Source organism: Castor canadensis, chromosome 3, assembly GCF_047511655.1.
Source record: "Castor canadensis chromosome 3, mCasCan1.hap1v2, whole genome shotgun sequence".
Taxonomy (NCBI): Eukaryota; Metazoa; Chordata; class Mammalia; order Rodentia; family Castoridae; genus Castor; species Castor canadensis.
Genome location: NC_133388.1, coordinates 40,257,126 through 40,284,565, shown reverse-complemented (window position 1 = coordinate 40,284,565; position 27,440 = coordinate 40,257,126). Strand labels below are relative to the sequence as shown.

The 27,440-nt window shown below is 40.9% G+C and overlaps 1 protein-coding gene across 8 annotated transcripts in view; it reads left to right on the top strand.

Moving 5' to 3' along the window:
* Fut8 (fucosyltransferase 8) overlaps nucleotides 1-3,408 on the top strand; it is a 289,757-nt gene extending 286,349 nt beyond the window's left edge. For 7 of the 8 annotated variants that reach the window (XM_074067766.1, XM_074067767.1, XM_074067768.1 and 4 more), the window contains one exon: nucleotides 2,408-3,408. In XM_074067766.1, the coding sequence (XP_073923867.1) occupies nucleotides 2,408-2,725 (318 nt within the window). In that variant the 3' untranslated portion in view covers nucleotides 2,726-3,408. The remainder of the gene's footprint in view (nucleotides 1-2,407) is intronic. The other variant, XM_074067771.1, reaches the window with a different exon arrangement.
* Nucleotides 3,409-27,440: the final 24,032 nt, after the last annotated feature.

Below are 27,440 nucleotides of genomic sequence, written 5' to 3'. Positions count from 1 at the left end.
AGGGCTGGAGGTATGGCTCAAGTAGTAGAATACTTGATTAGCAAACACAAGGCCCTGACATTGTGATACTTAGCCTGTATCATGTTATTGTAGTTTACATGATTGGAGCTTCATTGTTTTCATTGCAGTTGTGTGTCACTTAACAATGAGGGTATATTCTGAAAAATGTGTTGTTAGGCAATTTGTTGTTTTGGGAATATAATAGAGTATAATTACATGACCTAAGATGGCTACAACATCTCTAGGTGATAATCTTATGGGACCGTCATTATATATTCTGTCTGTCATTGACTGAAATGTCATTGTATGGCACATGACTGTATTGTGTTTCTTTCTTTCCAGAGTTCCCACTTAATTTTGCTTGCTCTGCATGGGCCTCTGGCTGAATTTGAAGTTAAAAGGTTCCAAATCTTTTTAATCCTCATTTTATTATAGTCTCAGTAGTCTACCAGTGTAGACTGAAGTGTATTGTGACATTCCCAAGATAAACTTAGTTTGTTGGAGAAGTAAACTTGCAAGCAAAGTTTTCATTGTTGTGTCTAGTTGAAATTTAGTACGAGAACTTGGGTGAGCTGCTTAATCTTTAGTTCTTACCTGCAAAATTAAAAATACTGTCTAACCTTAATTTCATTTGCAAATTACATAGAGTATTTGAGAATTACCCCTCAAGTTCCTGAAATTCAGATTCTCTAGGAAGTTGAGGTGATGTCTAGCCTAATCAGGTTTCATTTGATCATAACAGTTAAGAATGAGTGTCTTGGACTAGGGGTGCAGTTCCATGATATAGTGATTGCCTAGCATAAATGGGGCCCTGGATTTAATCCCTGGAACTGCGGAGAGAGAGAGTACGTATCTTTATTCAGTTTTTGGTCTCCATGAACGCCAAGTTTTAAAAGACTGCTGAGTAATCCTAAATTGCTCCATTAAGCAGATTAATAATTATTAGTAATAGTGTCAGTTTAAATAACTGCAAAAGTATCGGTATAAGAACAATGAAATTTCATTAACTATGATGAACACAACTGGAGATTTAAGAAAATTTAATCTAAATTCTCGACTCAGAATGTAAAAAGGAAGAATTTTCTGGGCAAAATGACAGTCTGTCTTCTGTTATCACCTATTCTTTAGAAAAGGTTCTGGAACCCACTTACTTTATACTGAATCTGTTCATTAATTGCTTAAAATGTTATCCTCCCGTGGAGATGTAGTTGGTTAGCTTTATAAACAAGTTTATTTAAGCTCAAGGAATGAAGTTCAGATTGTGAGATTTCACCTGCCATTCAGTAGGCCGAGAAGATATTCTTTGGATAGAAGAATTTTTTAAAGTAGCCTTAAAACTACATTGGTTGGGTAAATATGTCTTCCCAAAAAGCTAGCCCAGCTGTGACAATCCACTCATACTACTGTTTGCACAGCACACTTAAAACTCTTTAGAAAATAGGGGAGCCGGGTGATAAAGAGTAAGTATAAGTAATGGGGAGGGTTAATCTATAAGTGAAATACCAAGGAGAAAACCTCTTGAACAATCAATATACACTTAGAAAAGTAAAGGACATGAAAGTAAAACAGGCCCTGTCCAAGAGTGGGTTCCAGTGGGAGGAGGGAGGGAAAATGGAGAGGGCGAAGGAGGGCAAATATGGTCAATGTACTTTGTAACTTTGTGTACATGTATGAAAATAGAACAATGAAACCTGATGAAATTGTTTTAAGAAAGGGGTAGACGACTGGGGAGAATGATGTAGGGGTTAATCTAATGAAGATACACTGTAAGCACATATGTGAATGTCATACTGAACCCTCCCTATATAACTAATATACACTGATATGAAAAAAAATTATTGTAAGTTAAAGAAAACTCTTTAACAGAAATGGAAGGTATATTTTAACTCACTTGCCAAGGCTAGTTGATTTTCAGTAATTATATGGGTCTCTGTTGAGAACAGTTCTGAGACCAAGTTCTAAATTATCAGAAAAGAATATGTGATTGAATCAACATCATTTGTATTAAGTATCTGCAGTCCTAACCCTAACTTTAAATTCATCAAGGCACAAACTCTTACTCATTTTTATGTCATCAGTGTTTAGCCTGGATGCCTGTATAGCTCTTAATAAATATTTATTACAATTAACTTATTCATATTTTTAAATATTACAATGTCCCTCACCTTAATTATAATCTCTCTCTCTCTCTCTCTCTCTTTCTTCATATATATGTATGTGCACTGAGATGAAGAATGGCTATACCTATACCATTAACTGACAGCAGATGAACTGAAAACTTTTGGTTATAAGCCACTTCTTCTCAGTCCTCTCAGTCCTGGTACTCATCAGTGGCCAAGGGCTTTCAGATTGCTGTGAAGTGCTTTTATACACTGTACTAATAAATGTTTTTTCCATGTTTTCCAAGGTCTGTCGAGTTGCTTACGAAATCATGCAAACACTGCATCCTGATGCTTCTGCAAACTTCCACTCTTTAGATGACATCTACTATTTTGGAGGCCAAAACGCCCACAACCAGATTGCTATTTATCCTCACCAACCTCGAACTGAAGATGAAATCCCCATGGAACCTGGAGATATCATTGGTGTGGCTGGAAATCACTGGGATGGTTATTCTAAAGGTGTCAACAGAAAACTGGGAAAAACAGGACTATATCCCTCCTACAAAGTCCGAGAGAAGATAGAAACAGTCAAGTACCCCACGTATCCTGAGGCTGAAAAGTAAAGCTTAGGTATTAAGAGATGGACGATAAAACTCAGCTGGAATAATTTCAGCCAACCAGTAGATGAAGAAGGCCCAGACCTTTTCCCATTGTTAAATGATAGATACCCTCGGCACCAAGAGCAACTGGGAACTCTCAGATGTTTCATTGGTGGAATTTCTCTTTACCAAGGGTATAATGTCCTCAAGCCCATGCACAGTACAATAATGTACTCACATACAACATGCAAATGGATTATTTTCTACTTTGCCCCTTCTTTAAATATGTCCCCATGAAACAAACACTGCCACATTATATAATTTAAGTGACACATTTTATGTGAGACTTCAAACATGGTGCCTATACCTGAGAGACCTATGTGACTTACTGAGAAGACGTGAACAGCTCCCTGTGGGGAAGATGATTCTTAGCCAGTGGTGGTGGTAACCACCAAATTCACTCCAGTCAACGATTCAGAATATGAATGGATGATTTTTCCTTTATAAGGTTGTCTGGATTTTTTTTTTAAGTAATTGCATCAGTTCAATTCATCCACCTCATTAATAAGTAAAAGATAACATCAGAAAATAAAATGTTCACTCTTCATTAGGAACTTTTGTAAAACAATGCCATGAACAAATTCTTTAGTACTTAAAATGTTTCTGGACATTCTCTTTGATAACAAAAAATAAATTTTAAAAAGGAATTTTGTGAAGTTTCTAGAATTTTCTGTCACTAGGCAATGGGGTAATCAGCTTTATAGTAGAAAAATTATGATAAAAATAGGAGTTTTGTAGCTTTTCAGCTTCTTTACTTTTTTTCCATTTCTGATAGAGTTTCAGGTCTTTGGTCCGTTTCAATACTGAAAACTGACATTAATTGGTACACTTTATACTGTTGCTAAGAACATTCATTGGGGACTTTCATATCTTATTTTGGATCTTATTTGCTTGTTTTAATTGAGTGAAATAATCACACTCCTTGCTTCCAGAAGTACTATTACTGCCATTTGTAAAACTGACCATTTCAGGTTTGTTCGGTAATCTTTCTTATTGTAGCTATTGTCACTTTTGTGAGTTGGGTTCTGTTGTTTTTGGCAGGAACCAATCTGTGCCCTTTCCTATCATGGCCTGCTTTTGAAATACCAGGAATTTGGGGTTGGGAAGTCGACTCTTTTATGTGTATCTTACAGTGCGTAATACTTGATGAACTCAGGAGGAAGACACCAACATGAAACCCACCGTACACTTGGGTTATCTTTTCTAGATTCTTCCTTTTAGTAATCCATGTTGGAATCACTTCAGAACAGTTTGGTGCTTTCTCTCTGAATTTCACTTTTCTTCTCCTAAAACCATTACCTGTTTGTATGTAGCCTGCCTCCAGAGTCCTTGTAGGAGTATTTCAGAGTATATGTTCTACCTCCTAAAAGAAAAATTTGGACCATGTGGAAGCCATCAAGCCTGGTATTAAATATTGAGGATTCCAGAAAGAAAAGTTCAGTTAGCTCTGACCTTTACAACCTTACTACATGAAACCTTCTTACCGCATGTTCCTAAATCCCATCTCTCAAACCAAGCCTTCCAAAAGAGCAAAAATTAACCACCTATACTATTAATAAGCAATTCCCCATTTTGTTTTTGTACAAATAAAAATCATTTGAAATAGAATCTCCAGCTAAGCAGAGGTAAATTTTGACTAGGTTCCTCTCCAATTCCCATCTTACTTGTCATCAATAACTGTGAGTTTGATTTGTGCCTTTGTAGGAGAACCAAAGGTAAATCAGTCTCTTTTCATTCTCAGTTGACCCAGTTCCAGAGAGGAAAGAACAAAGGAACAGAAATAGGAAGGAAATAGAAGTATTTTTCAAATGGAAGAAAAGACTTAATTTTGGATATTTTATCTTTCAGTTCCAGAATGTCTATTCCTCTATTGAGATTTCTTTCTTCGTTTTATTCACTAAGCATGTTTTCCTTTATTTTATTAAACATAGTTATAATAACTACTTCAAATTCTTTTCCGGTAAAGTAAGCATCTGAATAATCTCAGAATTGGTCTCCACTGTATCTTTTCTCTACAGAATACGTCAGGTTTTAGGAGATGTTGTTTATTTGTTTTGCCTTTGGTCCTTTAGATGTTAAGTGATTTTTAAATCGAGTCCTAAACATTGTAAACATTACATTCCTCTGAAGAGTACTGATTTTTTATTTGTTTATGTTAGCAGGAATATAATTTTATTGGACTCAACTTGTAAACTATGTCTTGGGCAGCAGCACAAATCTCAACTCAGTTTTTTATCTTTAGCTGGAGTCTGTCCTGCACATAGTTCAGGGGTTAACCAGATATTTGGTAGAATTTATACACAGAATTTACGGTGCTACTTTTTCCTTGGCTCCCTTTCTTTTGAGATTTCTTGGTCATTGCCCAGCAACTATAGTTTCTCTGTTTCTGAGGTGTCCTCTGATTCGTAACCACAAAGGTGCCCCTTTTGTATCAGCTTAAAAAAATCTATAAAAATGGGAAACTAGCCTTGGACCATTGTCTTTTTTTCCAGGTTTCAACCTCTGCAAAATTTGCCTGCTTTTTTGGTCAGTACCCTAAGGTAGTTTTTTATATTGTGTTAGAAGTTTATAGTTGTTATCCATTAGAAGATTGATACAGGAAGTATAACTCTGAGGGAAAAAACATGGGAGGAGAAAGGGAGAGGGTTAGTCTTATGACAGCCCCTGTTTTGACTCTGGCTTTAATAACTAAGCAGCCATTAGCCTCAAGCAGATAGGAAGATGAAAAAACTAACAAACTTGTTAAACCTGCCATGTGGAGGCCTAAGGAATACTGTTGACCGCGTCTTTCTGAGAAACTTTTCCAAGCTGCTTTTTTATAAATGTCATATATGCGATAGTGATTCCTTTCATAACCTCTGTTGTTTTGGGGTAGCTGACATGTCCTTACCACCACTGTACTTTCTTCACGAGGACGTGGTATTTACAAACCCTGCCTTGGGTTAGAGTAGGAGGATTTGGATCTTTTCCTTGTTAGACGACCCGTTTCTGAAAAAGACTTATCTGGAACCACATTATCACCCTGGGCTCATTGAATGTAAGTGAATCTTATGTATTAATGAATGACGAAGCAGTTAGAAAAGGTCTTATCGAGGCTTTCCTTGTACACTTCTACTCAAGGCTGTTATGAAAGGCCTCCTTGCCCTAATGTATGGTTTTGTTGTGTTCCTAAAGGAATAGGAGGCAAATTGCTTCCCTCCCTGAGCTTTAGTGTTTCCCAGAATACAGAGCCAAGCGTATTTACTAGATTTCCTCTAAGTAAAGAAACACCCCAGCTTTTGAGAAAGTTGAAGTTAAGAGGAAAAAAAGCACATTTAAAGCCTCCTTCTAGATCATGATAGTCATCATTTAGTTCTGAGAAAATACAGTCATACAATCACTATCTATTTTGTGAACAGGAAAGATATTGGGGCCTAAATGGTGCATCATGAGTCTTCTCTGCCTTATTGTAAGTAAACCTCCCTTACTCAAGGGGAAATACATAAGTCCCATTGGCCATAGCCAACTGCCTGGTATTTCAGCAGGAGGATCCACAGACCTTAACAGAATAGATGTGTGACTTGGGGATTGGTGAATTTGGAAACTTGGCTATAACACCCTAATTTATGCTAGATACAGATGCTTAAGAATTTTTTAAGTGCCCTGGTCCAAGGGGAGCATAAAGAAGAATTTATCTCTATACTTACTGGTTTCTGGCAGGAGTTTTCCTCATGGAAACATGGAGATGTTGTTCTGGAACCCTTGGCAGGAAAGCAAACCTTAGAAGTTCTCTGGTTTCCACTCTCATTGATGTGCATGATTGAGCACTTGCCCTTAAACCCTTTGACTGTGCATTCATTTTTTGTTCTTTATAGAAATCAGAATCTCCAAGTCTTGGGTAGCTGCTGGACTGATCAGCCTTGCCACTTCCAGTCCAGTTCACTTGCCACCTGCCTTCTCCTCTTTTTATCCTTAAGATTACCTTGATTTTGTATTCCTACCACCTTTACAGAGAATGATTTCATGTGAATGGTTCCCTTGTACTACTCCATTCCTCAGCTGTACCATACTTACATAGACTATAGTTTTGTTGTTGGAATCTCTAAGATACAAAGGGAATCAAACATCCCCTCGGGCAGTTTTAGGTAGGTAGAGTAAGCCCGCGTTATTCCTGCATTTATTATACATGATTTTGACCAAATGTGTAAAAAAAAATAATAAGTTTAAAAAGTCAAGAAATTTCAAAAACAAAAATTTTAAATTCCTGCACATGTATTACATAGCCTAGCTAAAGCAGAGAAGCTCTCATTTAGATCCATGTCATCATCAGCTGTGTTTAAATCCTTGCGTGATCTGCTGAATGTTTCTCTGCCCTTAATTTTGTGAAAATCTGCCTCTCAAAAAGCAGATGGTGCCCCAAAAGCAAGGTAAAAGCGAATGTGCCTAATAAGTGAGACAGTGAAAATTTTAGGTTTGTTGAAAGGCAGCACCTGCCTCATGATTGCAAAACCCCGAGTGCAAACCTCAGTCCGCCAAAAGAAAAAGTCAGTGTATTGAAGACTATGGCCATAGCCAATGGACATTTTGGGAAGAGAGTTCAGAGCTCCTATTGACCTCTTGCCATTGGTAATTGTCCTTTAAAACCTCCCATGTCACTGTTCTATATAGGATATTGTTCCTAACTGCCATTAACAAAAGAATGAAGTATGTTGGTTCATAACCCAGCTGTGTGTGAAAACATGTGGAGGCTGGGAATGTGCAGTACTTTGTACCAACAGGACAGATTCTTTAGACTGTGGGTGTAGTCAGCAGTCAGAGGAATGATGGTGCTTTGAGTTCCTGGCCAGAACTACATAGTAGATTATTACAGCCCAAAGAATTTCTGACCCAGCCAAGGAAATGGAGCATAGGGGGTGCAGACAAAAGACCCAGCTCTTGGTGTTGTTTTCCATCGACATAGTGCCTACAAGTAGATAATGTCCCTGAATCTCAAGAGTTGCTAAAGAACAATCAACAGTACTCTACTCACTGAAGATCCTTGAACTGGGATCCAGAGCACCAGGCTTCTGACTTTAAATGTGCCATTAAATGTGGATAGGTCAAACAGTTTTTCACCGCTTCATTTTCTTCATCTGGGATGTGAATTGGTTGGGTTTGTATATTTATTTGGTTGGGTTCTTAAGGGGATAGCTACTGCTCAGCCTCAGTTGATTATTGTCCTCAGCACATAATCTGGCCAGATCTTTGTTTTTCCAGACAAGCAAAATATCTTTCTATGCACAATCTTCAGGTTTTTAAGTTGTAGCAAATAATTCAAAAATATATAAAGCATATAAACTAGTAAAGGTGCCAAATAAAATATCTGTGACTGCAGATATACCCTCTGGACTAGATTGAGAAGGTTCTTTTCTGACTTCAAGATTATAGGTCTAGGAAGGACTGCAAGGTAGGTAACAGTTGCACGAGACTTCCAAGTTCAGTTGCTGCGCATGTTCCAATTCTTTGGAAATATCTGTTTGGCTAACTGTCATCCTGGGCTCAGAAGTAACTTAGTACACTAAAGGAACCTATGCTGTGACAGCTCGTATGCTGGACCTTTGTCAAACTTGGCCTTATAACGGTAGATTAATTTCCAAGTTCTCTTCCGGCCCTGAATTTCTTTTTTAAAAGATTATGGTAGAGTCTGAGATTCTAACAAGCTCTTAAGTGGTGCTGACCTGAACCTATCTAAATAGGCAGGGTGGGCAGCTTGATCTGGTAGTAAGAGAACAAGGACCTGTTTGTGACACTAAGTGACTAGGTCTTTTTCTAGACTTCAGTTACAACACAATAATTCCTTACCTAATTAGCAAGTTATCTGTTTATATTTGTAAATTATTTTGTTTTTCTTTCCTACCTTTGCTTCCTGATAAAGCTTCTTTCATAGCATCACAGTTTTGTTTCAGCTAAACTAAGAGGCTTGTAGATACAAAAGCCAAGGGAACCAAGAAATGGCTTCCCTTGGAGGCCAAGGGTGGGGTGACATCCACTTTAGGACCATATCTCACTTTCCTTCCCATTCAAGAAATCAGAAGTGTGAAAGGGTGCCCATAATGACACGTTCCTTCTGGTCTATTTCATTATTTTATAAGTTACACCACAAACATTGAAGATGTTGCAGCCATACCTCACAATTTGTGCTTGGTGGATCACAAGGCCAAGAATGAGAACATTTGATTTTTGTTAAGGTTAAAGAACAAGCAGTTTGAAATAAGATCGCTCTAATTTCAAGTTTTGGCTTCACACCTGTTAAGTATCAACAGGCTCAATGTGAGATTATGCTCTTTCAAGAAACTAACTCCTGATGATTCAAATGGCCAGAATTACGAAAGTCAATAGTTAGCAAGCTGTGCCCACTGCCTGTTTTTGTAAGTTTTATTGGAACACAGCATGCCCATTTATTTACATATTTTCTATGCCTCCTTTCTGGCTACAACATCATAGTTGAGTATTTGTGACAAAGACTGACAATATAGCCCACAAAGCCTAAAATACCTAGCCTTTCACAGAAAAAGCTAGCTGACCCCTGCTATAAGTAGTCTTGTCATTTAGATGCAAATTGATGATCTAAAAGGGCTCAACATCCCAAAATACTGAGTCATCAGAGAATACTTTGGTTGTAGTAATAATATATTAGGGCCTCAACTAGTCTATGTTGTGCCTTGACACAAATTAGTTAAAGGTGCTCCTTAACAGAAATATTACAATATTTGATTTTTTGTAATCCTACTGTCATAATTGCTTAATAAACATATAAATCTATAATGTCTATAATACCAGTTGCTCTCTTCCATACAGGTGTGTCTGGGGAAAAGAACACTGTACTTGGAGTTAAAAAACCTGAGTCCTGCTTCCAGCTCTAAAACTGACCTGCTGATATCTTGGCAAGCCACATAATATGTCTAGGGCTTAGTTTTCTTACCTTTAAAATGGAACTATCTTCTAGTTGTTTTGAGAAATTAAGTAAGATAGACATAAACTTGCTTTGTAAAGACTAGCTCCACAAAATCAATTGTTATTCGTGTTTGAGCAATTTCCAAAATTTCTAGAATTATAGCTTCCTGAAGAAAATAATTTAAAGAGATTGCAGTGTAACTAGAAAGATTTACACACATGAACTCCACTGAAAAGTTGCGAGTTAACACAAAACATGCACATTTGAACTAATTGGAACACTAATAATGGTTCTCACTGACCTCTCCTGCTGGGTGCAGACATGGTTAACATGCAGCACATCACATATAATCCTCACATCAGCCCTATCCCATAGGTATTATCCCTATCCCACACATAGAGAAAAATAGTTTTTTATTATTCATTAACTATGTTCCAGATACTATTCTTATTGATTTACATATTTGAACTTGCTTCCTTCTCCGTACCCTGTAAGATGTACATTATTCTAACTTTTCAGTTGAGGAAATTTATTCACAGAAATTAAGTGCTTTTTTACCTAATGGCTAGACTTTTTCACAGAAAAGTCTATTTGACATTCTGGAGGGGAAATTTTGAGGGGTCTTGAGGCATCTATATGGGGCTTGGTGAAAACTTCAGTGCTTCTCTATCTCCATTAATAATTTGACTTACTACACTTATGTCTTAACTTCACTGATGATTCAGTGGAGGATCTGGACAGGTATATGTGATCTGGTCACTTCAGACTGCTCTTCCACAATGGGTACTAGGTGTAAAGTATTACACAGCAAAACAGCAAGTATTCAAGAAGTCTCAGAGGGAGTTGTATAGGATTGAAATGCAATTTCAACTGTTACAAGATGCTGAGTAGTTATAAAATTGCTTTAACTATTTCATCACTACAAAAATTTACAACCACTAGCATTTTATGGCACACCTCCAATCTATACATGATTGGGATCTCTGAGCTAAATTATTTGCAAGGCAAATAAATGGCTAATAAGTGGCCAAGTTAAATTAAGGTTTGCATTCCAGACTGCCTTATTCTAAAGTCTGTTTTTCAGCCTCAAAGCAATCTTCTAAGAGCCAATTCCTGGCCACTGTGCAGCAAAGAGCCAAACAATGTGACCCAGACTCCATTTCCTTAGGGATTATTTGAAGCTTGATCATCCAGACTCACTATATGGTGAACATCTTGTCCCCTACTCTGTTCTCCAACAATTTTGGAATTGGCATTTCATACTTCTTTCTACTCACTCTTTCCCTCATAGTCATAACAGGAAATAGATGGGCAGGTGGAACAAGTGAAGATTCTGTCAGTCAATGGGCAGCAGACTGCCACTAAGCTTAGAAGACATCTGCTTGGGTTCAACCCTCCTTTGGGCCTCTTTGCCTGAATCCCATTGGAAGATGAGTCCAGACAGAGTGTCCACCCCCACCTCAGCCTGCTGCATACTACAGAAAGGCTAGATTGTAAGTGTCACTTATGCTATCACTTATGCAGTTCCTAAATGCAGGAAGAACTCTAGGTGTGATTCCGTTTACCTTAATAAGATGCCCTGAGCACAGAAACAATTTCCCCATGTGTGCTTCAGAGAACCCACTACTCACTCAGGCAAACACTCTGGAATTGAAGATGACGTAGGAATTGTATATTACATGAGACACATTGATCTAATTTGAAGCTTTATTTTTAGCTAATTATGTCTGATTTCCAAGCCCAGTTGCATTTGAAATTCACACTCCAGACCTCTTCAGGGTGGAGGCTGCTGAAGGAGGTACAAGATGCAGACTGCATTTTATTCCTGGCTTTTTCTGGCATGCTGCGATAGTGGTCATACATGGCAGGACATCTGGGGCAAGGCTGTGACCCATTAAGGTGTCCTGAGCTCTCATTAGAGAGAGCTTGGAGCCAGCAGAGCTGTCAACACTCTCATTTTATTAAGATTCTGCTCCTTAACACCTAGAGGCCATTTATCCTTCCCACATCCAAGAAAAGACAGAGTGAGAGCCTGGTCATTGCTTAGTGGAAGCCCCAGGAGCTGACTGGACCAGAAAGGGCCTCTTTCAGCTCTCAACAGCCATTGCCTTATCAGGCTTCTCTTCTGACAGGTGAGCTCATGCTCCATCATGCACGGAGCTCCAAAGCTCAGATGGCTCTCAAGGGAGCAACTTTGCAAGGAAGAGTGAAGATGTTTAAGGAAACCCAGTGATAAGGTAGATCAGGAAAAATAAGGTTATTAACTATTATGGTCACCTTGGCTGTTGTAATGGTGATTTTTTTTTTTTTGAGCCCTTATTGAAGGTCAGGATACTACTCTCCAAAATAAGAAAAGAGTTCAGTTATCTGTTCTCATTGTGCTTCAGTCTGACTCATCTCAGTAAGCTTTACGCTATAAACTCCTCACTCAACTGCAGCTCCTTAAGGGCAAAAATTGTGTTTTATATTCCTATTGCATGCACGGTGACTGGCACATAAGTTCCTGAGAATGTGCTATGCTAAAATAACTACAGATGTAGTGATTCAGTGTCTTGGATTTGCTTCAAAGTAATAAAGGAGGAATGGGAAATTGGGTGAAAGCATAGAGGAAATAAGACTGACCATGAGTTGAAAACTGAGCTAACTGATATGTCTTGGAGGTTTATCACAGTATTTTCTCTGCTTTTCTATTTGTTAGATATTTTGAATGACAAGAATGTTTTTATCGATACCTGAATTGAGTATGATAAAATGTTGCACCATCAAAAGACAGCATGCTTCTTCCTAGTCACACAGCTGCATTGTATTCCAAGGGCGACCCTTGGGAAATCCTTTAAGCTTTCTCTTCTCACTGCCTCTAGCTGGATTCAGAAAATGTAGTAAAGAACTCCAAGCTCCTAGGCAATATGGTGCCTACGTGAAAGAGCCAGGATCTCTGAATTACTTCAGGGAGCAGAACCACCTCCTCCTTCAATTGACGAACCTATAGTAGACTAGATGGGACTGTTGTCTACAGTGCTGAATTGCCCACACTCTGGCTAAACATGTTCTAAGCATATCCTACTTTAAACATGGGAAGAGACTCAGTAGTTGTTTGGCATTTTAGGGAGCCTAAAGGTGTAATTAATGACCTTTGAAGATGTTGATAATGTGGATGATAATAAAACTAGCATCTCTTGAATAGCCACTGTATGCCAGGCACTGTTTTGAGAGCTTTAGATGTACTAGCTCATTCAATCCTCACAAAAAACCTCTAAAGGAGAAATTTAGTGTTGTTCCAATCTTATAGAAAAGGAAACTGAAAAAACAAGTATCTGGCCTAAGTCAAACAAATTGTAAGCAGCAGAGCCAAGATTCAAATCCACACGGTCTGGCTTCGAAGCTCTGACTCTTCTCCAACCTGCAATAGTGCTTCTGTATTGGACTTTGCTGGGAGGGGTGAATGCTGGGCTTGAAGCACTGGATGCATTACCTACAGAAGCAGTGCTGGATCCCCATCTGCGGAGAAGTACAAAGGACAGGAAAAGGCCCAAAATCTGCTCATCTCCTGTCCATTTAAAGGATGATCTAGTGAGCAGAATTTAATGATGACGCCCTTGATCATCAGGGCTAAAACCCAAGTGTGAGGGCTTCATTCAATGAATGAGTCTTCTCTTATGTAGTGCTCTCCTATCTATTCAGCCTTAGCTTATCCTGCACTTGCTGCAAGTAGAAAATATTTGTCGTGTGTTCTACCTACATCCCCCACTCCCCTACACTCTCTATCTGACCCACCCTTCATGGCCCCCCTCCCTGATCCCACACCAGAGCCTGTGTTCTCTCTTCCAGGCATCTATATTAGAGCAGAGAGTCATGTAAATGTGTAGTCAACCTTCAAATGACAGCAGTGAGCTTAGAAGTCCTCACTTGCCTGTTACAAGTACTATCTGTCCTCAACAGCCCACAGGGGAGGGAGCACCACAGTGTCCATGGCTCGACCTAGGATGGGGATTTTCAAATGCATTTTCTGAAGAGGCTTTTCAAGAGCCTTGCTAGAAGATGGGAGAAGATACAGAGAACATTGAGTGCAAGGAGCTCTACATCCCCAACCCCACTTCTATCAGCAGTCCTACTTTATCTGCTCCATGTAAGATTGCATTTAGAGGACTGTTCCACTCCTGAAAGAGAGAAGAAAACCCTCACTTTTGAAAGATAATTTAGAGTGTCACACCTTTGCGTGCCTTTGTTTCTTGAACCTCTCAGGTCCCACCATTCCTGTCCACCAAGAGCAGAGATGGGGGGGGAAAGCCCAGCTGACTTCATCCTCTAGACCTCAGCGGCAAGGAGAATTACAGCAAAACAGAGCTCATTGATAGACTTTTTTTTCTTCCCTCCAAACCCCTGATCAGATTAAACAGTGAGGATATAAAGCAGATTCTTTGAAATCAGGACCATAGATATCCTAAGGCAGGCTCTTACTCCTGCTATAGCAACGGTAGTTACTTCTGTCTCTCCCTCAACCTTTAGCTCCTTGGGTTTCCAAGGGCCTGGCATATCACAAGTGCTCACTGCAGTTGGGTACAATGAATGAGCAGCATTGGCATTTGCCCGGGGTTGGGAGTAATCCTGACCATTTCCTCCTGGCCTTCCTACCTGCTTCACTTTCCAGAGGCTCAGCTCCTTTCTTTGCCCCAAGACGAGGATGAAATGAAGAGGCTGGGCTGGGTGCAGAGTATGTCTGGTAGGTGTGGCCATGAGGTGATGGTAATTCAGGGCATGAAGAGGAAAATTCTATCTATGGAGCACCTGCCACATTCCTAGAACTATGATAGCTTTTTGGTGGTGGGACTGCTGGGGTTTGAACTCAGTGCTTGCTAGACAGGCACTCTATACTTGAACCCTTTTCATTTGTAGATATTTTTCAGATAGGGTCTAGCATTTTCCTGTGATCCTTGTATCTATGCCTTCCATGTACCCCAGGCACACACCATGGCTTATTTGTTGAGAGGGGGGCTCACTAACTTCTTACCTGGGCTGGCCTCAAACCACAATCCTCCCTATCTTTGCCTCCTGAGTAGCAGTTTAGTGGAGATATGCTCTTTTACTCCTATTTTTACACATGAGGAAATGAGGTTTAATCAGTTTTTCACAAGATCACATAGCTGACATGTCTGAGGCAGAATTTGAACCTGGTGTGACTCCTAGTTTGTGCTCTTTCCACCGTTGTCCCTGCCAGTTCCTGGTGAAGCAAACCAAGACCTGCATGTGTCCCCTCCCCTTTCACCTTACCTCTCCTATCTACCTTGCTCTTGTCTTTGTTCTTCCATATTAACATCTCTAATGTTATTTTCCCTTCTGAGTTGGCTTATTTATCACTTGGCCATGTCTCCTTATTAATGTAATTAGCATTATGCGTCCCCACTGCCTCATCTGCCAGCACGGTGCTGAGCACTTAGGAGCGTGGCAATTAGATGAGCTCCAGGGGGCCATAACATCTGCATCTTCAGCTGCTTGCATAGGGAAATGGGGTGGAGAGGAAGGGAAGTGAGGTGGGGCAGTGCACACACTGTGTGGTGTATTCACAGAGGAAAAGGGACCAAGGTGGAGGGGGGCAGGATGAAGCCGGCACTTCTCCCTTAGCACTCAGCCTTAACTCAAAATGACCTGCTCATGACATGGGGCTATGAGCCTCTAGGAAGGCCCTAAGGCATTCTGCCAAATAACCCCTTCCGTTTATTCACATGGCTGGTTTCAACAGTAGGAGCCACAGCAGCCATTGCCACTCACTTATTGAGTACCTACTGTGTGCTTAACACACATTTAATCTCACGGATCCATACAATGATTGCATGAGCTAGGTGTTGATATACTCTGTACATGGAGAAGTTGACGCTCACACAACTGGAAGTGACAGAATAAGGAAAGAGGCAGAAAATGCAGGAAGAGGGACTGGAGTGAGGGCAAATGCCATCAGAACAGGCCTCTCCGAGCTGCCTGTTGGGCCATCTGCCCCAGTGAGCTGGGAGAGCACGGAAGCAATTGAGTGCACCGGTCAATTCTCCTCCTGGGCCACCTGGGAAAGAAGGCTCTCCAGGCCCCAAAGGCAGATGCTAAGATCCCTTCCTACCTGGCTGAGGAGGCTTCAACCTGGCAGAGGTGTGCAGGGACCAAGGCCTTTCTCCCAGACGGTGAAGCCCACCACGCTTTCCACTTCCTGGACTGAGACACTTTGCCTTGGGCCTCTCCAACAAGAGGCCTCTCCGCTGACTGTTCTTTTCTGGTGGGTCCCCCACTCTTTCACTGATTTGGTCTCTCACTCCAGTCTCATGGCTTTATGGGCCCAAGCCTTCTAGTCCATTTGAAGCCCCACCAACAAATGTCCAGGACAGGTCGCTCTCAATCATGACACAAAAGCTGTTCTTAAGGCTGAGATTTTATCAGTTAACCTGGACTTGGCTCCTCCCTCCAGAGTCTCCTAGAACCCAGCACTGGTCTAATTCACAGATTTGGGCTATGCCATGGAGCTTGGGGAAGTCTACCCAAGCATCTTGTGGAATCAGCCACCAATTAAAAAAAAAATGTTAAAAGCTTTGACAGAACTTTGCTTTAGGTTTTCGAGTTTGAACTCAAGGCCTTATGCTTGCCAGGCAAGTGCTCTACCACTTGAGCCATACTTCCAACCCCTTTTTGCTTTCAGGTTATTTTTCAGATAGGGTCTCACACGATCCTCATTCCTATTCCTTCCTTGTAGCTGGAATTATAGCTGTGTATCACCATGCCTTGCTTGTTTGTTGAAATGGGATCTCACTAAATTTTTGTCCAGGTTGGCCTCAAACTTTAATCCTCCCGATATCTGACTCCTGAGTATCTAGAATTATAGATATGAACCACTTCAGTGACCTTAAAAAATGTCTTAAACTATAATTGATTATTGTGCTTAATACTGCAGAGATACGTGTTACTAAAATAAGTTGTAATAGCACTAGTTGAGACTGGCTGTGCTCAGTGGTCCAGAGCTCCTCACACCTCGCCCCACCCCTCTTTTCTCCATCTTTGTTTCCATTTCTTTCCATACAAACAGGTTAGGAGTTGGCAGTTCTCACTGCCGGTCTGTATACTCAGTGAGCAGCAAGTGCTCGCTGGATTCTTTGTGTGCTGTTCCTAGGAATAAGGTAGTAGCTGGAAGGACCACGGGAACTAATCATTCCGCAAATATTTGAGCACGTGCTATGTGCCAGACACTCTTCCAAGTCTTAAAGATCGAGCAGAAGACAGGGAAAACCTCCTTACGAAGGTAGGGTCAAGGAGAGAGATCGATAATGAATAAACACATGAAATGATAGTATGTGACACGAGAAGAGTTACTAAGGATGCTCAGAGAGGAGCATGAAGAGTGCTGTAGTGGGGAGGGTGACATCTTAATTAGGCTGGTCAGAGATGGCCTCCCTCAGAAGGCAGTATGTGAGCAAACAACACAGGAGACTGGAGAGTGAGGGAAGAGGCCGAGGAGGGGACGAGCATTCCTATAGCAGGAACAGCAGATGCAAAGGATCTGAGGCAGGAGCATGCCTGGGGCTGGTGTGACAGAGCGACAAATGAAAAGGGGAAGAGGCCATGGAGGCTGGGGCAGCGTAGCACCTTGCAGACTGGCAGGCAGACTTAACAAAAAGGGAATGGGAAATTTTGAAGCAGTGGAATGACGCTATGACTTATAGAATAAAAATTATTATGCTACCTGTTGCCTTGAGAATGGCCTGTGAAGGCAGAGGCAGAAGCAAGGAGACTAGTTAGGGACACTGCATTCACCGGGAGGGGCTATAGAGCTCAGGGTTTAAGTACAGAATCTTGGGCCAGGCAGGGCAGCACATACCTGTAATCCCAGCTGCTTAGGAAGCAGAGACAGATTCACCATTTTAGGCCAGCCTGGAAAAAAGTTAGTGCAACTCTATTTCAAAAATAAGATGGGTATAGTGACTCATGCCTGTAGTCCCAGCTACCCTGGAGGCAGAGGTAGGAGAATCACAGTTTGAGGCCAGCCTGGCCAAAGTTAGTGGGAGACCTTATTCAAAAAATAAACTAAAAGCAAAAGGACTGGGGGTGTGGCTCAAGTGGTAGAGTGCTTGCCTAGCAAGCGTGAGGCCGTGAGTTCAAATCTCAGCTATGCCCCTACTAGCTGCATGACTTTGGACAAATGACATAATCTCTCTGTGTCTCATTCTCCCTCTGTACTGTGGGGAAAATAACTGTTATCTATCTCATCAGGTATTATCATGATTAAATGAACTAATAAATGCAAAACAGAACATGGGGTGGTCACAGGGAATTAAAACACTTGGAGCAGCACATAGCAAATGCAGGTTCTACCATTGATGTTATCATTACCACTGCCCCAGTGTGAGATGATGGATTGTTGAGTTGGAGTGGTGACACTGGAAGACAAGGGGTCATATTTTGAAAGTAGAGCCAACAGGATTTTGCTGACAGATTGGGTGTGTGGAATGAAGAGAGAGGGGTCTAACCTACCACTGTCAGATTTCAGATGAGGAAATAGCACAGCTGAGGCCACCGTGGTGACAAGCAAGTTTTGTTGTGTGTTTGGTTTTGGAAGTACTTGGATTTGAGCTCAGGGCCTTGCACTTGCTAGGTAGGTGCTCTACCACTTGAGCCACAAGCAAGTTTTAAATAATACTTGTAGGTTGCTAGAGTGGCTCAAGTGGTAGAGCGCCTGCCTAGCAAGTTCAAAGCCTTGAGTTAAACCCTAGCACCGCCAAAAAAAAAAAAAAAAGAAGAAGAAGAAAAGAAGACTACTTGTTGTGAAACAGTTTAACAAAGCCGAAAACTAAAGAATGAAGTTGTTCATGCATTCATGGCCTAACATATAAAAGTCCTTATGTAATTAACCTTTATTTTGTTGATTCCCTTTAATCTTTATCGTTATGTATAAATGGTTTTTAAGTCTATTTTCAAGTTTTGTTCTGGTATAGCCAACAAATGAAAATTGTATATATGTAAGGTGTACAAGGTAATGTTTTGCCATCCATACACATTGTAAAACGATTACTGCAATCACCCTAATCAACATATCCATCACTTCACATAGTTGTTTTTATTTCCTCTCCACTCACCTCCCTTTGTGTGTGTGTGTGTGTGTGTGTGTGTGTGTTGTGACAACATTGAAGGTCTACTCTCTTAGCAAATTTCAATAATGCAGTGTATTCTTATTGACTGTAGTCACCAGGCTGAATGTTAGACCTCCCAAATGTAAACATCTTGCAATCTTTTGACGAAAATCCCATTTCTATAACCCATTGTCCTTCATCAACCTTCTGCTCTGTTTCTATGAGTTTGGCTTTTTTAGATTCTATATATAAGTGAGGTCATGCAGTATTTGTCGTTCTTTGTCTGACTTATTTAGCGCAGTGTCCTCTAGGCTCATCCAGTTGTCACAATGGCAGGATTCCATATCTTGGCTATTGTGCAGAATGCTGCAATGACTTCCTGCCAGCAGAGGAAGCGGTAAGCAAAATTAAAGGCAACCTATGGAATGAGGGAAAATATTAGTCAACAATGTATTTGATGGGGAGTTAATATCTAAAATATACTATAAGGAACTCATATGACTCAATGGCAAGAAATAAATAATCCAATTTAAAAATGAGCAAAGGAGGTATTTCCAAAGAGGACATACAAATATGAAAAGGTGCTCTGGTCATCAGGGAACTATAAATCAAAGCCATAATGATATATCACATCTCATCTGTTAGGGCGGCTAGCATAAAAAAATTGAATTATAGCAAGTGTTGAGAAGGATGTGGTGAAAGGGGACCCTTATTATAACTAGGTACTGCAATTGGGTTAGTGTTTTTCACTGCTGTGACAGAAGGAGAGATTTATGTGGGCTCAGAGGTTTGGTTCTGTGGTTGGCTTGCTCCATTGCTTTTGGGCTGCGGTGAGTCAGAGAATCATGGCCGGCAGAGCAGAGGGTAGCAGAGATGCTCATCTCATGGGAGCCAGGAAGTAGAGCCAGCACACATCCCAGTGACCTACTTCCTACTTCCTCCAGATACACCCGACCTAGTTTCCCATCTCCCACTCCTTCCATCATATTATAAATCCTCAAGTGATTAATCCACTGGTTAGGACAGAGCCCTCAGGATCCACTTCCCAAAAGCCCATTGGCAACCAAGCCTTCAACACATGAGCCGTTGGGGGACATTTCAGATATAACCGTAACAGTGAGTATGGAAAACTGCATGGAGATTCTTCAAAAACTTAAGAATAGAACTACTATAGGATCTAGCAATCCCACACATGCAAAAGAAATAAAATCAGCATCTCAAAGATATGTCTGTACTCCTAGGACCAGCGCAGCATTATTCTCAAGAGCACACATTATTCTTAAATAATTATAGTTGCATCAGCACAATTATATATATTCCTCCACAAAAGAGATTTGACACTTCGTGACTCTAGCAAGCATTCATTGGCTAAATGTTAAGGAAATTAATGTGCTCAATACCATTTATCCCCCAGGATATAAGCAGAGCCCAGAATTCTCATTTCAAGATGAAAGAACATACAATCCTGAATTCAGCTCCTAAAAGCAAAGATGCGGAAGCAGAGAGACATTCATTTCACTTATTCACTCAGCAAACTTTTATTAAGTAAGCTTATATCAGCACCTAGATAAGTAGATCACACCTTGTTTTGAGGTGATCACAGTGTTATGGGGATGATCATGTAGCTATCATCAGTTTTTTTATCTAAGAGCTCTAATTGGTGATATTTGTGCACAAGTTGCCCTGGAAACACCATGGAGAATTCACTTAACTCACAGAGTTAAGGTTGGGAGACTTCCAAAGAGGGTACCACTTGGACGGATGAAGCTTATTTTCCATACACTTTAGACAGGGCACGGAAGAGACTTAGACCCATTGGCTCTCACCACACTGACCAGTGACCTGTATTGCTGCTTGTTCTGGCTGCCTTTCCCATTAGACTATGTATATTCTGATCCCCTGCACTATCCAGATACCCGACACATGGTAGCTGCTGTGTTCATGTTTATTGAATGACTGTATAATATCCTTAAAAGACGACTATCAATAGCACATGAGGAAATCCCACAAACACATGGGCTTTATAAATTTTGGAGTGAGACAGAGATTCAGAAGGACCATGTTCTTCATCTAAATAAAGTCTTAGTAATGGATAGTCAGGAGACAGGAGCCGACCTTGGTATGCCGAGGAGAGAGCTTAATAGACAGAATTAGAGGCTTAGACAAATGTTGGTTAAGCTGAGAGAGGGGAGGGCAGAGAAGCCACTGCTGAAGGTTACAAAATCAAAACATGCTGGGCTCTCAAAGAAACTACTTTCAGGCCCCATGGTCACATTACCAAAGCAGGTGATTTGCGAAATCTTACCCAGAAATCCGTGCAGACCTCAATCCACTGTCTGTCTATACATTTGCCCTCAGTTGCTACTAGAGGGAAAAAAATGGCTTCTTTCCTGACTAAAGTCTCATGTAAGTGCTTCTCGTTGGCAGAATAAAACTCAGAACCATAGAAGAAGAGAGACCAGAGATGTAGATCCAGGCTTCTCTACTGTGGTGCAGGGGGGATCTGCACAGATGGCAGCACCAGGTCATCTTTGGGAAGAGGGGACATGCACACTCTGGGGACACTGAGCTTTACTCTCTCCACCTCTGTGAAGTTGTTATGTTCAGTCCAACATGTTGGAGCAATGCAACAACACTGGTAACATTCCCATTCGACCAAACTGTGAAAGCCCACTGTGCAGTAGGCAGACCCGGACAGTGTGGGGTGGTCTCCAATTTTGAAGAAAGACATACTGAGTGCTCCTCTCAGTTGTACTGGTTATTAACCAAGTAAACTTAAGCAGCTATTTAATCCTTCTGGGAAAAAGTGGAGATTATAAAATAATCAGAGTTATATACAAAAATGCATGTAAAAGAATGTTCATAACAGTATTTCAAAATCGAGAACTCATTAAAAAATTATAATACATCCATATGAAAGTGTCATACAACCACTTAAAATTATTTCATAGACGAGTAGTGTAAGCATGCAAAGATATTCGTATGGTTAGAAGTGAGCAAAACAAGTTGAGAACAGTATGAACAATGCAAATCCATTTTTATAAACACAACAATATAACGGAAAGATTTTACACTGAAGTTTTAAGTACAGCTTTCTCTGAAGGTAATTGGGATTACAAGTGGCTTTTCTGCATATTTGTGTGATTTTCCCAGATTTTCTACATTATGTATTGCCTTTTTAAGTTTTTAAAAATTATATAAAAATAAAAATTCCTAGAAGGATTATTGAGAAAAATAAGTTGGAAAATATATACAAAGTACCTGGCACATTTTCTATAAATGATCGGTCCCTTCCTTATTCATTTAAAATAATTTTATTTTTTGACTAAATAATATTCACATTCAGCACTTTTAAAAATAAGAAAGTGAAAATCCTCTTTCCTACTTCTTATTTCCAGCCATTTACTTTCATTTCTGATAGGCAACCAATGTTATCTGTTTCTTACATATCCTTTACTGAAAATGTCTTCCTATGTAAGTACACGTATAAAGTTATGCATCCTTTCCTCCTTTTTTTTTTTATCCCTTTGGTAGTATATTATATCTTTCATGCTCTTTTGCATTTTTATTTTACTCCTTCTTAGTGATATTTCCTTGGCATTATTGCTTTAGTTTAAATCTTCAGAAACTCTAAAGGTCTGTGTGATCAGGGCTTGGTCCTAGCCCATGGCACTATTGGGAGGTGGTGGAAACATTAAGAGGTAGGGTCTAGTGGGAAGTCTTTAGATCACTGGGCTATGCCTGCAAAGGAAGTAGTAGGATCCTAGCCTCTTCCTCTTCCCTCTTTCACTCCCTGACCAAGAAAGGAGTTGTTTTGCTCCACGTGCTCCCCACTATGATGTGCTGCCTTGCCACAGGCCTAAAAACAATGGGAACAATTGATCACAGACTGGAGCTTCTGAAACCATGAGCTAAAATAATAATTTATTTGTAAGTTGATTGTCTCAGGTATTTGTAATGGTAATGTGAAGCTGGCTAACATAAGCAGATATAGGTATTAGAGTAATTTATAGATCATCAGCATTTTCTTAACTAGTTTCCAATTGGTAGACATTTAAGCCCATAAGTGTGACAGTGACTTTGCAGATACAAGGATGTCCTTGGTATCTCCTGGGTTAGCAATCATCACCCTGTCCAGAGGCTTCGCATATCTAGGCCTCAGCTTCTGAAGCTGAGAGTCTCAAGAGACCAAGACTGGCCTCATACCTGTACTGGTTGCAGGTTTTTTTTTTTTTAGCAGTAATAGGGTCTGGTCTGATTCTGGAGATTTTCTTATCTAGGCCCTAAGAGCTGAGAAGTCATGAGCCACTTACTTGCTGGTCTTTCTACAGTGCTGTTTACTTCTGTGGTGCCTCCCACACCCTGTCTTTTCTCTGAGAACCCAATGCTCCATGCATTCCATAGTTCCTTCTCTGCCATCATACTCCCCTCTTTACCATCTTGGAGGTCCTAGAAACATAAGGACTGGGTGAAAAATGGAGTGTAGTGACAGTCAGGAACCAGATCGGGGGCATGACGGTGACATGGGTGGGTTGTTCTGCTGTGTCCTGGCAGATGGCTAGGAATATGGATGTGAGGGGTTAGGTGGGGAGAGTGAAGCAGTAGGTCTTCTGGATGGAGAATCTTTTGTGGTAATTAGGGGGAGCTAGTTAGGATCTAAGCCAGTAAGACCCTTACTGAAGCCTGTAAAGAGAGACTCCTTCAGGTTATGGGTAAATTTCTTAATGAAAATAATATGGATAAAATACTTATTATGTGCAAAGCTTCTGTTGGAAGGTCTAAAGTCTCATTTTTATCATTTAACACATTGCTTCTCTTGCTACAGGGTCACTATGTCATGCAGACTACTATTACCACAAACTTTTGTAGTCTTTCAAGGTCTGAGTTTTGTTGGAAGGGATCAGTCTGTAAACAGTGGGCAAGTCCTTAAAAGTTTAAATCAGGGTACTCACAGAAGTAGACACCTGATTAGGATGGCACAGAGAATATACTTAATCAATGTTGTCTAAACTGAACTGATCAGGGTCAATGAAAGCCCTCTGTAAAATGACAAGGGAGCCATGCGCTCTTGCTCACTGGAGATAATGGTCTTGGGAACAATTATCAGCCTAATTTCTTTTTACGTCAATGCAGATTTGATGCCTAGTAATATATGTTTTGTACCTTTAATGGCCTTTTAATGACACAGAGGATCAAAAGCATTTTAGATATGAACCTGCACCATTAGTCTCCATTCCAGAAATTCACTGTAATTACTGCAGCTGCTTCTCCAAGCCCCACAAAAGCAATGAGTTTCTGTGAATATAATATATCTGCACAGTTATCACAATCAGCAGAAAACCAAGTCTGACGCGGGTTCCAGGGGGTGGATGCTGAAGGTGGAGAAGGACAGAGTGGGTTGGTAAAGGGAGAGACAGTGGGAAGGAGTGAATAGCTGAATCATTCAGGGCCTAGAGTGTCAAGATCTCTCAGCCTCGGTCCTCTTCTCTTTCAGAGAGTTCCAGACTTAAAGTAAAAATATGAGTTGCTAAAGTAGTGTTGAGTTCTATATTGGAGACATACAAAGTCATATTAGGAAAGACTAAGGATTTGTGATCATTCTGCAATCTACCCCATTACATTGTGAATATTCATTAGAGGCAGGAAAGGATGTGACAGGGCTAAGGCAGTAAGTGAATCTGGACAGGCAAAGGTTGGGGATAGGCGAATACAAGGAGAGATCCAAGGGAGAATGATATTTCTCAGGGAAGGGAAGTGTTCAGATGGAATGGTTAGTGTACTGGTTAGTCTTTGAATCCTTATCCTCAGGACCCATTGTTTCCCACGCTCTGGGCCCTGTGAGGCTGACCATTATGGACTGCATCACACAGAATTTCTTGCCCTCTTGTTTCCAATTGGCTTAGCCATAGAGAGGCATTGGCAGGAGATTCAAAGTAAAAAGAGATGGGTGATGGTATTTCTTTCTCTACTTCCCTCCTGTGTTTTAGTATTGCAGTTATGGCAATGGTACTTCCCTCTGTAATAAGAAGTCTTAAAAGGGGGCACTTCCTTGGTTCTTACTGGGCTCTGAGAACATGCTTTCCTCTCCTTGTCCCAGGACTAGGGATGGCATAGTCTTCTTGTTGTTGCTGGTCCCTGGATGCCTCAATATCTTTAACAGGTTCCAATCTTAATCCTGCTCACGTCTCTGTAAATAGTGCCGTCATTAAATTCAAAAATTTGTTTCCTGTGGGGACCCTGATTGATACAGTGCTACAGTGATATATAAGTGTTTAGGGAATATTTACCAATCCTATCTCCTTGTCCTGGACACACAGGAAGACTGCTATTATGATTCAAATATGAAATGCCCCCACAGGCTCATGTGTTGAAGGCTTGGTCCCTAGTTGGTGCTGTTATTTTGGGAGGTGGTAGAAACTTTAGGAGGTTGGGCCTAGCTAGAAGAGGTGGGTCACTGAAGGTGTACCTTTGAAGGTCATATCTAGTCCCTGACCCCTTCCTCTGTCTCTCTCTACTTTCTGGCTGCCATGAAGAGGGCAGACTCTACCACGTGCTCTGCCACTATGACATTCTGCCTCACCTCAGGCTCAAAGCAATGGATTCAGATGATCTTGGACTTAAGCATCTGAAACTATGAGCCTCCCTTGTTTTCCTCAGGTATTTGTCACAGGGACAAAAAGTCTGAGTAGCACAGAAAACTGGAACCAAGAAGTGGGGTTGTTGCTGTGACTATTACTTGACCATGTGGTTAAGAAGTCTTCGGAATTGGCTTGTGGGTAGAATTTGGAAAAGTTTGTAGAAATTGACTAGAAAAACTTAGAAAACTTTAAGGAGAGCATAATGAGTGATTCTGGGGGAATCCAGAATGCCAACAGCAATGCATACAGTAGAGACTGCTCATGAAGTTTCAACTGGAAACAAGGACTCTATTGGAAATTGGACCAGAGAAAATTCATATTAACATTGTGGCAAAGAACTTGTCTGCATTTTGTCCAGGCCCTGAGACTTCGTGGGCATCTGAGTTTAAAAGTGCTGAACTAATAAATCTGGCAGAGGATAATCAAGACAGCCAACCATTCAGGGTGGGTTTTAGTGGCTGCTTTTAGTTAGGTTTATAATGATAATTGGGAGGGGAAAGAAAAGCAGAGAAAAAGGGCTTGAAAAACACAGTTTTACCAGAAAAGAAGTTGTGTAAAGTTGAGCCCAAGGAAGGTGTGGTTGCTAAAGAGAGTAGGCCAACTGAAAAGAAGCCACTTACTTCTGTGGGGAAAGGAAAGATGCTGTGGGGGTATCTCAGACGTTGGCCAGATTCTACCCATCTCAGCCTCAAGGGTATAAAGGAGTAAAATCATTTGAAAGACTTTGCTTAGAAAAGAGATCTCTGGGGTTTCCTTGTCACACAATTGTTTCCCCAGGTTCAGCCTTCAAAGCACTCAGAAGCTGCCGTAGCCATAGTCCAAGTGGGCCCAGGTTTTGCTCAAGCAGGTGACAGACCTTGTTATTGCCTGCATGAGGCCAGTTTTGCAGGCATGCAGATTACAAGAGTTGTGAGGCAAGGACACGTCCACCCAAAGGAAAGCCTGAGAGACTAGGCAATGTGTAGCAGGGTTGGAATCCCTGCAGGCAGCCCCCGAGAGGGCAATGCTTGGAGCTATGTGAATAAAGCCATAGCTATAATGAAACCCCAGAAAGGTGAAAATTCCAGGAATGTTGAACCTATGCCAAGGAAAGACAGGCAGTGAGCAGAACCAGCCCAAGAGAGAAGCCATGTGGGCTACAGCCAGCAAGGCCATAGGGATGGGGCTGCCCAAGTCCTTTGGAACTCAGTCATGCCATGTGCCCTGTATGGCAGACATGGAATTACAGAATTTAATGTTATGAAATTGAATGCCCTATTGGGTTTTGGTCTTCCTTTAGTCTGATCCTTTCTTGCTGTGAATGTTTACTCTCCGCATTGTATTTTGGGGATATATAACTTGACTTTTGATTTTTATAGGAGTTCACAGTTAAGAGTTTGCCTTGACTTCAGAGGAGATTCTGGATTTGAACTTTTAAACAATGTTGGAACTATTGATGCTTTGTGGACTCTTGGAGCTGGACTAAATGCATTTTGCATTATGAAATAGACGTGAACCTTTGAAGGCCAGGGGAAGAATGTTACAGTTGGAAGATAAAATGTCCCTTCAGTCTCCTGTGTTGAAGGCTTGGTTCTTAGTTGGTGGTGCTATTTTGGGAGGTGGTGGAAACTTTAGGAAGTGGAACCTACATGGAGGAAGCAGTTATTGGGGGTGAGCCTTTAAAGGGCATGTCTTTCCTTGTCTTGCTACCACTTGAGCCATACCTCCAGCCCTGTGGTAAGAAGCTTCTGCCATGTGCTCCCCCCCCCCATGATATTCTGTACATCTCAGGCCCAAAGCGATGGGTCCAGCTAACCTGGGACTGAAACTGTCTGTGAGCCAAAATAAATCTCTCCTCTCCTTAAGTTGTTTCTCTCAGCTATTTGTCATGGTGATGAAGACTGACTAATAAAACTACGTTTTCCATTCTCCTTCACAGTGAGGTTGAGACTGTGCACCTCAGTTTTGGGCAACAGGATGATACTTGTAAGGCTGCCATAAAACCCCATGCCCAGCCTCTTCTTCCATGATGATGGTGGAAGCCTTACGTT